The sequence below is a fragment of the Dendropsophus ebraccatus genome, chromosome 7, assembly GCF_027789765.1.
Source record: "Dendropsophus ebraccatus isolate aDenEbr1 chromosome 7, aDenEbr1.pat, whole genome shotgun sequence".
In the NCBI taxonomy this organism is placed as follows: domain Eukaryota; kingdom Metazoa; phylum Chordata; class Amphibia; order Anura; family Hylidae; genus Dendropsophus; species Dendropsophus ebraccatus.
The window spans coordinates 14918998-14933775 of record NC_091460.1 but is presented as its reverse complement, the minus strand read 5'-3'; the positions used below and the strand labels follow the sequence as shown (position 1 = coordinate 14933775).

At 46.3% G+C, this 14778-nt stretch overlaps 1 protein-coding gene across 2 annotated transcripts in view; it reads right to left on the bottom strand.

Moving 5' to 3' along the window:
- Positions 1-11081, bottom strand: part of HSPA12B (heat shock protein family A (Hsp70) member 12B) — a 42958-nt gene extending 31877 nt beyond the window's left edge. Inside the window, exons 1-2 of one of the 2 annotated variants that reach the window (XM_069976278.1) lie at positions 10440-11081; positions 6075-6120 (exon numbers count right to left, since the gene is read on the bottom strand). In XM_069976278.1, the coding sequence (XP_069832379.1) occupies positions 6075-6117 (43 nt within the window). In that variant the 5' untranslated portion in view covers positions 6118-6120; positions 10440-11081. The remainder of the gene's footprint in view (positions 1-6074; positions 6121-10439) is intronic. The other variant, XM_069976279.1, reaches the window with a different exon arrangement.
- Between the last annotated feature and the right edge of the window lie 3697 nt (positions 11082-14778).

Genomic DNA, 14778 nt, shown 5'->3' with positions numbered 1-14778 from the left:
CCCTCTCCCCTCTCCCCTCCCTCCTCTCTCCTCTCTCCTCTCTCCTCTCTCCTCTCCTCTCCCCTCTCCTCTCCCTCCTCTCCCCTCTCTCTCTCTCTCTCTCTCTCTCTCTCTCTCTCTCTCTCTCTCTCTCTCTCTCTCATCATTCACATATATGGGTACACAGTCAGTAACTGAAACAAGAAACAGTTACCTAGGAGGCTTAAAGAGTCACTGTCGTATTTTTATTTGTGCAGAAATCAATAGTCCAGGCGATTTTAAGAAACTTTGTAATTGGGTTTATTAGCCAAATCTGCCATTATCTGCATGTAAAAAGCCTTTTCCCAGGTCCCCCCCCCTCCTTCCTCTTTTCCATCCACTTCAAAAAATCTGAAAATTGTGACTTGTTGCAGGAGTCGTCCCCTGTCTGTTCCTATAGAGAGGGGAGGGGGGAGGAGGGAGGAGGGAGTTAGCCCTGGGTGACAGCTGTAATCTGAGCTCAGACAGGTCAGTGGTGACTGTCCCAGGAGATTTAGGGTGAGGGATTTGTAGATTAAAGGGGTAGTGCGGCGCTCAGAAATTATTCACAGACTAAGGGTACTATTACACCAACAGATCTGACGACAGATTATCTGCCAAAGATTTGAAGCCAAACCCAGGAGTGGATTTGAAAAGAGGAGAAATCCAGTCTTTCCTTTATGACCTGATCTCTGATTATAGTCTGTTCCTGGGTTTGGCTTCAAATCTTTGGCAGATAATCTTTCGTCAGATCTGTTGGTGTAATAGTACCCTAACACACATTACAAAGTTATACAACTTTGTAATGTATGTTATGTCTGTGAATGGCCCCCGTCCCCGTGTCCCCCCACCCCCACCCGTGTACCCGGAAGTGTGGTGCATTATACATACCTGATCCGTGTCGACACCGTCTCCGATCTTCTGAAAGTGACGTCATCTTCGGATCTTCAGGCCGAATCTCTGCCGCCCGTCCCACCTCCACCGCGTCACAACTGTGCTCAGCCCCGATTGGCTGAGCATAACTGTGCTCAGCCAATCACGGCTGAGCAGCTGATGACGCGGCCGCGATTGGCTGTGCATAACTGTGCTCAGCCAATCACGGCTGAGCAGCTGATGACGCGGCCGCGATTGGCTGTGCATAACTGTGCTCAGCCAATCACGGCTGAGCACAGTTGTGACGCAGTGGAGGGGGGACGGGCGGCAGAGATTCGGCCTGAAGATCCGAAGATGACGTTTGGCACAAGATGGCGGACGGCCCTTGACACGGATCAGGTAATGTATAATGCACCACACACTTCCGGGTACACGTGCGGGGGTGGGGGGACACGGGGAAGGGGGCCATTCACAGACATAACATACATTACAAAGTTGTATAACTTTGTAATGTGTGTTAGTCTGTGAATAATTTCTGAGCGCCGCACTACCCCTTTAACTCTTTGTTGCCCTGTTTTGGTCTTTTCTTTAGCTCTCTCCATAGGAGAACAATGAAGACAGGGGGGAGAGCTTCAAACTGCTTTTTCATGATAAAAATGCATTTTTCGGCTAATAAACCCAATGACAAAGTTTCTTAAAATCGCCTGGACTATTGATTTCTGCAAAAAAAAAAATTCATGACAGTGACACTTTAAAACTGGATGAGGAACATCCAAACTCTGCTAATAAAGTGAGGATTATACACCTTGGCAAGAATGATGGTGTCCAGCAGTGCCATGAGGACAGAACAGGTACACCCATCTACTGGTCAGGGCAGGCAGGTACACCCATCTACTTTTCAGGGCAGGCAGGTACACACATCTACTGCTCAGGACAGGCAGGTACATCCATCTACTTCTCAGGGCAGGCAGGTACACCCATCTACTTCTCAGGGCAGGCAGGTACACACATCTACTTCTCAGGGCAGGCAGGTACATCCATCTACTGCTCAGGACAGGCAGGTACATCCATCTACTTCTCAGGGCAGGCAGGTACACCCATCTACTGCTCTGGACAGGCAGGTACATCCATCTACTTCTAAAGGCAGGCAGGTACACCTATCTACTGGTTGGGACAGGCAGGTACACCCATCTATTGGTCAGGGCAGGCAGGTACACCCATCTACTCCTCAGGACAGGCAGGTACACACATCTACTGCTCAGAGCAGGCAGGTGCACCCATCTACTGCTCAGGACAGGCAGGTACACCTATCTATTGGTCAGGACAGGCAGCTACACCCATCTACTGGTCACAACAGGCAGGTACACCCATCTACTGGTCACAACAAGCAGGTACACCCATCTACTGCTCAGGACAGGAAGGTGCACCCATCTACTGCTCAAGGCAGGCAGGTACCCCTGTCTACTGGTCAGGGCAGGCAGGTACAGCCATTTACTGATCAGAACAGGCAGGTACACCCATCTATTGCTCAGAAAAGGCAGGTAAACTCACAACATTTATTTGGCTATAACTATGCACTATAGATGGGTGTAGTTGTGCACTATATACAGTGGTACCTTGGTTTAAGAGTAACTTGGATTAAGAGCGTTTTGGTATAAGAGCTCACAGTTTTTCAAAATTGTGACTTGGTGTAAGAGCATTAATTTGGTGTAAGAGCTCCCTGTACTGGGTGGGAGGGGGAGTGGGGGAGGGGCAGGGTCTGCACAGCGGGGTCTACAGCCCTGTACTCTGACCCAGGAAGTCTCCCTCAACTTCCAAATCATAGCAGATCCACTTCAGGCTGGGGGTTACATCAGGGGACAGGACTGTGGAGGTAATCTCTCCATAGCTGTAATCCCTCTATGTAACCACATCTGTCCTGCTCATTCCTTCATGCTCCCTGCAGTTTCTGTAAGTCCTTGTGTTTCCCATCCTCTCCATTCCTGCTATAATGTGCCTGCACTCACACTCAGCTATACACACTGCTGCTTTAATGTGCCTGCACTCACACTCAGCTATACACACTGCTGCTATAATGAGACTGCACTTACACTCAGTTATACACACTGCTGCTATAATGTGCCTGCACTTACACTTAGCTATACACACTGGTGCTATAATGTGCCTGCACTTACACTCAGCTATACACACTGCTGCTATAATGTGCCTGCACTCACACTCAGCTATACACACTGCTGCTATAATGTGCCTGCACTTACACTCAGCTATACACACTGCTGCTATAATGTGCCTGCATTCACACTCAGCTATACACACTGCTGCTATAATGTGCCTGCCCTTACACTCAGCTATACACACTGCTGCTGCTATAATGTGCCTGCACTCACACTCAGCTATACACACTGATGCTATAATTTGCCTGCACTCACACTCAGCTATACACACTGGTGCTATAATCTGCCTGCACTCACACTCAGCTATAGACACTGCTGCTATAATCTGCCTGCACTTACACTCAGCTATACACACTGGTGCTATAATGTGCCTGCATTTACACTCAGCTATACACACTGCTGCTATAATCTGCCTGTACTTACACTCAGCTATACACACTGTGGCTATACAGTGCCTGCACTCACACTCAGCTATACACACTGGTGCTATAATCTGCCTGCACTCACACTCAGCTATAGATACTGCTGCTATAATCTGCCAGCACTTACACTCAGCTATACACACTGCTGCTATAATGTGTCTGCACTTACACTCAGCTATACACAATGCTGCTATAATGTGCCTGCATTTACACTCAGCTATACACACTGGTGCTATAATGTGCCTGCACTTACACTCAGCTATACACTCTGCTCCTATAATGAGCCTGCACTTACACTCAGCTATACACACTGCTGCTATACAGTGCCTGCACTCACACTCAGCTATACACACTGCTGCTACAATGTGCCTGCACTCACACTCAGCTATACACACTGCTGCTACAATGTGTCTGCACTTACACTCAGCTATATACACTGCTGCTATAATGTGTCTGCACTTACACTTAGCTATACACACTGCTGCTATAAGGTACCTGCACTGACCCTCAACTATACACACTCCATCCTGTATCTAGAACCTGCTGCTGTGTTATCAGGGTTATGCAGTTACTATACATTATACACCACATGCTGATTGCTATACTGTACAGTAACTTATATATCACATATCCAGCTGCTGTGTTATCAGGGTTATCCAGTTACTATACATTATACACCACATGCTGCTATACGGTACAGTAATTTATATATCACATATCCAGCTGCTGTGTTATCAGGGTTATACAGTTACTATACATTATATACCACATGCTGATTGCTATACTGTACGGTAACTTATATATCACATATCCAGCTGCTGCAGTGTTATCAGGGTTATACAGTTACTATACATTATAAACCACATGCTGCTATACTGTACAGTAACTTATATATCACATATCCAGCTGCTGTGTTATCAGGGTTATACAGTTACTATATATTATACACCACATGCTGATATACTGTACAGTAACTTATATATCACATATCCAGCTGCAGTGTTATCAGGGTTATACAGTTACTATACATTATACACCACATGCTGCTATACTGTACAGTAACTTATATATCACATATCCAGCTGCTTCTGTGTTATCAGGGTTATACAGTTACTATACATTAGACACCACAAACCACATGCTGCTATACTGTACAGTAACTTATATATCACATATCCAGCTGCTGTGTTATCAGGGTTATACAGTTACTATACATTATACACCACATGCTGCTATACTGTACAGTAATTTATATATCACATATCCAGCTGCTGTGTTATCAGGGTTATACAGTTACTATACATTATATACCACATGCTGCTATACTGTACAGTAACTTATATATCACATATCCAGCTGCTTCTGTGTTATCAGGGTTATACAGTTACTATACATTAGACACCACAAACCACATGCTGCTATACTGTACAGTAACTTATATATCACATATCCAGCTGCTGTGTTATCAGGGTTATGCAGTTACTATACATTATACACCACATGCTGATTGCTATACTGTACAGTAATTTATATATCACATATCCAGCTGCTGTGTTATCAGGGTTATACAGTTACTATACATTATACACCACATGCTGCTATACTGTACAGTAACTTATATATCACATATCCAGCTGCTGTGTTATCAGGGTTATGCAGTTACTATACATTATACACCACATGCTGATTGCTATACTGTACAGTAATTTATATATCACATATCCAGCTGCTGTGTTATCAGGGTTATACAGTTACTATACATTATACACCACATGCTGCTATACTGTACAGTAACTTATATATCACATATCCAGCTGCCTATAAATGTTTGTTTCATTTGTTTTACATGTTATTCAGAATATATAATCATTATTTTTGGGGTGTGGAACCAATTGTCTGCATTTCTGTGATTTCTTATGGGAAAATTTGCTTCAGTTTAAGAGTAATTTGGATTACAAGCGCAGCCCCGGAACGAATTATGCTCGTAATCCAAGGCACTACTGTACATATATCTATTTATATACAGCTATGGTTGTGCACAATATATATATACGGCTATGCTTAGGCACTACCTGCCTTCGGTCGCGGCCCCTGTAGTGACCCCACAGCCTGCAGCGCCCCCCGCCTCCGCTTCTCTCTGCATTGGGCGTTGTCGTTATATTTCTATTCTGTCTAAACATCCTCGGAGACAGGAGGAGAAGGAAGTCCCTCTCTATAGGTTTCCTCTTATGGGCGGCTGCTATCTACGCTCTCCCTGGCTCCCATCTTGTTGTGAGGTCCCCTCCCTGCTGCCCCATCAGTGCTGGGGTATGTTTATATAGGATACAATAGAAAGGTGTGTACTGTGACACGGATAGGAGGGTGGTCACACCCCAAGTGAGGAGCCACCCCTGACCCATATGTAATCCTATCATCATCTGGACCCCCGGGGCAAATCAACTAGAGTGCCCCCTTCAGCTTACTCAGTGACCACTAAGGGGAAGCAGGCATGTATGAAATTCAATGCGCTCCAGGATAGGGGGTGTGGCCTCACAGCAGGGGTGGGGCCTAGCTAAGCAGGGGTGGGGCCACTATTTCCATAGTAGATTACAGATGTTGGTCCTCTTACCTATATGCAATGTTCCCATCCTGCCGTCCAGCAACGCCGTCATCTTCTGGAAACAGAAAAAATTATGAGCCTGAAAACTGGGATGATGGGAGTGATACATTATATATGGAGACTAGAGCGTCAGCTCCTGGGGGCAGGATGATGGGAGTGATACATTATATATGGAGATTAGAGCGTCGGCTCCTGGGGTCAGGGATGATGGGAGTGATAAATTATATATGGAGACTAGAGCGTCAGCTCCTGGGGTCAGGGATGATGGGAGTGATACATTATATATGGAGATTATAGCGTCAGCTCCTGGGGGCAGGATGATGGGAGTTATACATTATATATGGAGACTAGAGCGTCAGCTCCTGGGGGCAGGATGATGGGAGTTATACATTATATATGGAGATTAGAGTGTCAGCTCCTGGAGTCAGGGATGATGGGAGTGATACATTATACATAGATTAGAGCGTCAGCTCCTGGGGTCAGGATGATGGGAGTTACACATTATATATGGATATTAGAGCGTCAGCTCCTGGGGTCAGGATGATGGGAGTTACACATTATATATGGAGATTAGAGCGTCAGCTCGTGGGGTCAGGAGGATGGAAGTGAAACATTATATATGGAGATTAGAGTGTCAGCTCCTGGGGTCAGGGATGATGGGAGTGATTCATTATATATGGAGATTAGAGTGTCAGCCCCTGGGGTCAGGATCATGGGAGTGATACATTATATATAGAGATTAGAGCGTCAGCGATGATGGGGGTGATACATTATATATGGAGATTAGAGTGTCAGCTCCTGGGGTCAGGGATGATGGGTATGATACATTATACAGGAGATTAGAGAGTCAGCTCCTGGGGTCAGGATGATGGGAGTGATACATTATATATGGAGATTAGAGCGTCAGCTCCTGGGGTCAGAGATGATGGGAGTGATACATTATATATGGAGATTAGAGCGTCAGCTCCTGGGGTCAGAGATGATGGGAGGGATACATTATATGTGGAGATTAGAGCGTCAGCTCCTGGGGTCAGGATGATGGGAGTGATACATTATATATGGAGATTAGAGCGTCAGCTCCTGGGGTCAGAGATGATGGGAGTGATACATTATACAGGAGATTAGAGCGTCAGCTCCTTATTACAGGCAGAGGATGATGTCAGGATGGGCAAAGAGAGTGTCCATATTGTATCATATTGAGGAGCTGATGACAAGTAGCAGCAGTGTATACTCCACACTGCCCCAGGGACAATACAATCCACACTGCACCAGGGACAATGTAATCCACACTGCACCAGGGAGAATATAATCCACACTGCACCAGGGATAATATAATCCACACTGCACCAGGGAGAATATAATCCACACTGCCCCCGGGGAGAATATAATCCACACTGCACCAGGGACAATATATTCCACAATGCCCCAGGGACAATACTATCCACACTGCACCAGAGATAATATAATCCACACTGCACCAGGGAGAATACAATCCACACTGCACAGGGACAATATAATCCACACTGCACCAGGTTCATTATAATCTACGCTGCACCAGGGACAATATAATCCACACTGCACCAGGTACAATATAATTCACACTGCACCAGGGACAATACATTCCACAATGCACCAGGGACAATATAATCCACACTGCACCAGGGACAATATAATCTACACTACACCAAGGACAATATAATGCACACTGCACCAGGAACAATACAATCCACACTGCACCAGGGGCAATATAATCTACACTACAACAAGGACAATATAATCCACACTGCACCAGGGAGAATACAATCCACACTGCACCAGGGACAATATAATCCACACTGCACCAAAGATAATATAATCCGCACTGCACCAGGGAGAATACAATCCACACTGCACAGGGACAATATAATCCACACTGCACCAGGGAGAATACAATCCACACTGCACCAGGGACAATATAATCCACACTGCACCAGGGAGAATACAATCCAAACTGCACCAGGTACATTATAATCTACGCTGCACCAGGGACAATAAAATCCACACTGCACCAGGTACAATATAATTCACACTGCACCGGGGGCAATACATTCCACAATGCACCAGGGACAATATAATCCACACTGCACCAGGGACAATAAATCCACACTGCACCAGGGACAATATAATCTACACTACAACAAGGACAATATAATCCACACTGCACCAGGGACAATATAATCCACACTGCACCAGGGACAATACAATCCACACTGCACCAGGGAGAATACAATCCACATTGCACCAGGGAGAATATAATCCCCACTGCACCAAGGACGATATAATCCACACTGCACCAGGGACAATAAATCCACACTGCACCAGGGACAATATAATCTACACTACAACAAGGACAATATAATCCACACTGCACCAGGGACAATATAATCCACACTGCACCAGGGACAATATAATCCACACTGCACCAGGGACAATATAATCCACACTGCACCAGGGATAATATAATCCACACTGCACCAGGGACAATACAATCCACACTGCGCCCAGGACAATATAATCCACACTGCACCAGGGAGAATATAATCCACACCGCACCAGGGACAATATAATCCACACTGCACCAGGGATAATATAACCCACACTGCACCAGGGACAATATAATCCACACTGCACCAGGGACGATATAATCCACACTGCACCAGGGACAATGTAATCCACACTGCACCAGAGATAATATAATCCACACTGCACCAGGCACATTATAATTTACACTGCACCAGGGACAATACAATCCACACTGCACCAGGGACAATATAATCCACACTGCACCAGGAACAATGTAATCCACACTGCACAATGATGACATAACCCACACTGCACCAGGGACAATATAATCCACACTGCACCAGGGACAATATAATCCACACTGCACCAGGGACAATATAATCCACACTGCACCAGGGACAATATAATATACACTGCACCAGGGACAATGTAATCCACACTGCACCGTGGACGATATAATCCACACTGCACCAGGGACAATATAATCCGCACTGCACCAGGGAGAATATAATCTACACTGCACCAGGGACAATATAATCCACACTGCACCAGGGACAATATAATCCACACTGCACCAGGGACAATATAATCCACACTGCACCAGGGAGAATATAATCCACACTGCACCAGGGAGAATATAATCCACACTGCACCAGGGACAATATAATCCACACTGCACCAGGGATAATATAACCCACACTGCACCAGGGACAATATAATCCACACTGCACCAGGTACAATATAATCCACACTGCAACAGGGACAATATAATCCACACTGCACCAGGGAGAATATAATTTACATTGCATCAGGGACAATATAACCCACACTGCACCAGGGACAATGTAATCCACACTGCACCAGGGACAATGTAATCCACACTGCACCAGGGAGAATATAATTTACATTGCATCAGGGACAATATAACCCACACTGCACCAGGGACAATATAATCCACACTGCACCAGGGACAATGTAATCCACACTGCACTAGGGATAATATAACCCACACTGCACCAGGTACAATATAATCCACACTGCACCAGGGACAATATAATCCACACTGCAACAGGGACAATATAATCCACACTGCAACAGGGACAATATAATCCACACTGCACCAGGGACAATATAATCCACACTGCACCAGGGAGAATATAATTTACATTGCATCAGGGACAATATAACCCACACTGCACCAGGGACAATGTAATCCACACTGCACCAGGGACAATATAATCCACACTGCACCGTGGACAATATAATCCACACTGCACCAGGGAGAATATAATCCACACTGCACACCTTTTTATACCTTTGCTCTTTTTTGGTATAAATCAGCGAGATACTTTATAGTCCTTAGTAGCGGAGCCGCGCACACGTTCCTGTGGTTGGTCTCGGAGGGAAGAAGCCTGGCGTAGTTGTATATTCTTGTTACCTGATCGCCATTGTTTCCCCGGTGCTCTGGGCGGTATAGTCCTGGCATGTTACGGCTGCCTTACCTTACCTTGACTCCATCAGCGTCCCACCTCTGCACGGCTGACAATAACAACGGCCGCATGGGAATTATTATGTTTAATGACTTCTGTAATGGTGTAATACATGATGGCGGATTGTTCTCTATAATGTGATGGCGGATTGTTCTCTATAATGTGATGGCGGATTGTTCTCTATAATGTGATGGCGGATTGTTCTCTATAATGTGATGGTATAGTCAGTGCTCAGCCCCTCCACAATGCCATGCCTCCCTGTATGACACTGGGGACTGTCCTGAGAGGTAATGAGCCAACATTGGGGGTCTGGGCACGTTACCTTGGTGAGCAGGGGGTCCCCTGGACGCTCTCGGACGATTCTTCGCAGTCTTTGCGGTTCCTTTAGATCCCGGGATCCAGTTATTTGCTGCAAAGGAAAAAGTTTTCTTTCTTCTCTGTAGTGAAGTTCATTCTGGGTTTCGGTGGCAGCCTCTCCTGTTTCCTCTGGGCAGTCACTCCCAGCACGGCTCAGATGCAGGAGGCTGGACCAGGCATCCCCAGGGAGGGAACACTACACACTCCGCTCTGCTACACCTCTGCCTCCTCACCACTGCTATTTATTAGGGTTTTAGCTGAATTATGTGGACAGATGTAGCAGAGCTGAACTTGTCATGAAGCTATTTGAGACAGCATTTCTTTTGCTGTGTGCAAAGTAGGAATTTCCTGCAGTCCTATGTAACACCACAGATAACACCGTGATATCTCTGAGTACAGATAATGTAGTAGGTGTGACCCGCAGTCCTATGTAACACCACAGATAGCACAGTGATATCTCTGGGTACAGATAATGTAGTAGGTGTGACCCGCAGTCCTATGTAACACCACAGATAGCACAGTGATATCTGAGTACAGATAATGTAGTAGTCACCTGCAGTCCTATGTAACAGCACAGATAACAGTGATATCTCTGAGTACAGATAATGTAGTAGATGTCACCTGCAGTCCTATGTAACACCACAGATAACACAGTGATATCCCTCTGAGTACAGATAATGTAGTAGCTGTCACCTGCAGTCCTATGTAACACCACAGATAGCACAGTGATATCTCTGAGTACAGATAATGTAGTAGATGTCTCCTGCAGTCCTATGTAACACCACAGATAACACAGTGATATCTCTTGAGTACAGATAATGTAGTAGTCACCTGCAGTCCTATGTAACAGCACAGATAACAGTGATATCTCTGAGTACAGATAATGTAGTAGGTGTGACCCGCAGTCCTATGTAACAGCACAGATAACACAGTGATATCTCTGAGTACAGATAATGCAGTAGAAGTGACCTGCAGTCCTATGTAACACCACAGATAACACAGTGATATCTCTGAGTACGGATAATGTAGTAGGTGTGACCTGCAGTCCTATGTAACACCACAGATAACACAGTGATATCTCTGAGTACATATAATGCAGTAGTCACTTGCAGTCCTATGTAACACCACAGATAACACAGTGATATCTCTGAGTACAGATAATGTAGTAGATGTCACCTGCAGTCCTATGTAACACCACAGATAACAGTGATATCTCTCTGAGTACAGATAATGTAGTAGCTGTCACCTGCAGTCCTATGTAACAGCACAGATAACACAGTGATATCTCTGAGTACAGATAATGTAGATGTCACCTGCAGTCCTATGTAACACCACAGATAACACAGTGATATCTCTCTGAGTACAGATAATGTAGTAGCTGTCACCTGCAGTCCTATGTAACAGCACAGATAACACAGTGATATCTCTGAGTACAGATAATGTAGATGTCACCTGCAGTCCTATGTAACACCACAGATAACACAGTGATATCTCTCTGAGTACAGATAATGTTGTAGATGTCACCTGCAGTCCTATGTAACATCCCAGATGATGACATCACAACTATGCTGGATCTATATATAGCCTGTCATCATTGTTCCTGTAGCTGCTTCCTCTGCTCTTCCTCTTCTTTTCATCTCTCACTTCCTCCTCTTCTCTGGGATATTTGCAGATTCCACACATGTCGTGCACTGTTTTAGCTTATGGGCCGCTCTGAATTCTGTCGAAACAATGATCTTAGATAAGTTACTGGTTACTTAAAATTACAATTGTTGCAATACTCTCTAGTTCAGATTCGTCTCATGTAGATGTGAGATCAGTGTACACAAGTGTAAAGTTTGCAGTGAGTGCTATGTTTGCTCTCCTCCCTGTCTACAGCCTGACAGCTGTCCTCCATGTATGCTTACTTCCTTATCTATAGCCTGTACCATCTGTCCTCCATGTATGCTCCCTCCCTTGTCTACAGCCAATGTCATCTGTCCTCCATGTATGCTCCCTCCCTTGTCTACAGCCTGTTTCAGTCACCCTTAATGGATGCTCTCTATGTCTACAGCCTTTTTCAGCTGCCCTCCATGTATGCTTTTTATTGTCTACAGACAATGTGAGCCATCCATGCATGCTCTCCTCTTTGTCCTTAGCCTGGGTGCACTGCCCTCCACACATGCCCTTCTCCCTATCTATTGCCTATGTGATATCCCCCCATGTATGCTCTCCTCCCTGTCTACAGCCTGTGTCATCTGCCCTCCATCTATGCTCTCCTCCCTGTGTACAGCATGTGATCTCTGCCTTCCATGTATGCTCTCTTCCCTGTCTACAGCCTGTGTCAGCCTCCCTTCTTATATGCCCTCCTCTTTTTCTACAGCCTGTGTCATCTGCCCTCCATGTATGCTCTCAATTCTGTCTACACTCTGTGTCATCTGTCCTCCATGTACACTCTCTTCCTGTCTATAGCCAATATCATCTGTCCTCCATGTATGCTCCCTCTCTTGTCTACAGCCTGTTTCAGTCACCCTTAATGGATGCTCTCTATGTCAACAGCCTGTATCAGCTGCTCCTCATGTATGCTCTTCTCCCTGTCTACAGCTGGTGTCATCTGCCCTCCATATAAGCTTTCTTCACTGTCTACAGCCTGTGTCAGCCGCCCTCCATGTATACTCTCCCCTCATCTACAGCCTTTTTCAGCTGCCCTCCATATATGCTGTTTCCTGTCTACAGGCAACCTGTCTACAGGCAATGTGAGCCCTCCTAAAAATATGCTCTCCTCCCTGTCTACAATAAAAGTCATATACCCCCATGTATGCTCTCCTCCCTCTGCCCAGCCTGTGCTAGCTGCCCTCCATGTATGCTCTCCTCCCTGTGTACAGCATGTGATCTCTGCCTTCCATGTATGCTCTACTCCTTGTCTACAACCTGTGTCATCTGCCCTTCATGTATGCTCTCCTCCCTGTCTACAGCCTGCCATCTGTCCTCCATGTATGCTTTCCTCCTTTTCTACAGCCTGTGTCATTTGCCCTCCATGTATGCTCTTCCCCTGTCTACAGTCTGTGCCATCTTCCCTCCATGTATCCTCTCCTCCCTGTCTACAGCCTGTGCCTTCTGTCCTCCATGTATGCTAATCCCTGTCTACAGCCTGTGTCATCTGCCCTCCATGTATGCTCTTTTCACTTTCTACATCCTGTGCCATCTGCCCTCCATCTATACCCTCCATGTATGCTCTCCTCCCTGTCTACAGTCTATCTGCCCTTCATGTATGCTCTCCTCCTTGTCTACAATCTGTCAACTGTCCTCTATGTATGCTTTCCTTCCTGTCTAAAGCCGATGTCATCAGCCCTCCATGTATGCTCTCCTCCCTGTCTACAACCTGCCTTCTGCCTTCCATGTATGCTCTCCTCCCTGTCTACAGCCTGTGTCATCTGCCATCCATGTATGCTCTCTTCCCTGTCAACAGTCTGTGTCATCTGTCCTCCATGTATGCTCTCCTTCTTGTCTACAGCCTGTCATCTGCCCTCTATGTATGCTCTCTTTCTGTATACAGCCTGTGTCATCTGTCCTCCATGTATGCTGTCCTCCCTGTCTACACCCTGTGTCATGTGCCCTCTATGTATGCTCTCTTCCCTGTTTACAACCTGTGTCATCTGCCCTCTATATATGATCTCCCCATCTACAGCCTGTGCCATCTGCCCTCCATGTATGCTCTCCTCCCTTTCTACAGCCTGCCATCTGCCCTCCATGTATGCTTTCCTCCCTTTCTACAGCCTGCCATCTGCCCTCCATGTATGCTCTCCTCCCTGTCTACAGCCTGTCATCTGCCCTCTATGCATGCTCTCCCCCTGTCTACAGCCTGTGCCATCTGCCCTTCATGTATGCTCTCCTCTCTGTCTACAGCCTGCCATCTGTCCTCCATGTATGCTCTCATCCCTGCCTACAGCCTGTGCCTTCTGCCCTCCATGAATGCTTTCCTCCCTGCCTACAGCCTGTGCCTTCTGCCCTCCATGTATGCTCTCCTCCCTGCCTACAGCCTGTGCCTTCTGCCCTCCATGAATGCTTTCCTCCTGCCTACAGCCTGTGCCTTCTGCCCTCCATGTATGCTCTCCTCCCTGCCTACAGCCTGTGCCATCTATGCCCTCCATGTATGCTCTCCTCCCTGCCTACAGCCTGTGCCTTCTGCCCTCCATATATGCTCTCCTCCCTGCCTACAGCCTGTGCCATCTGTCCTCCATGTATGCTCTCCTCCTTGCTTACAGCCTGTGCCATCTGTCCTCCATGTATGCTCTCCTCCCTGCCTACAGCCTGTACCATCTGTC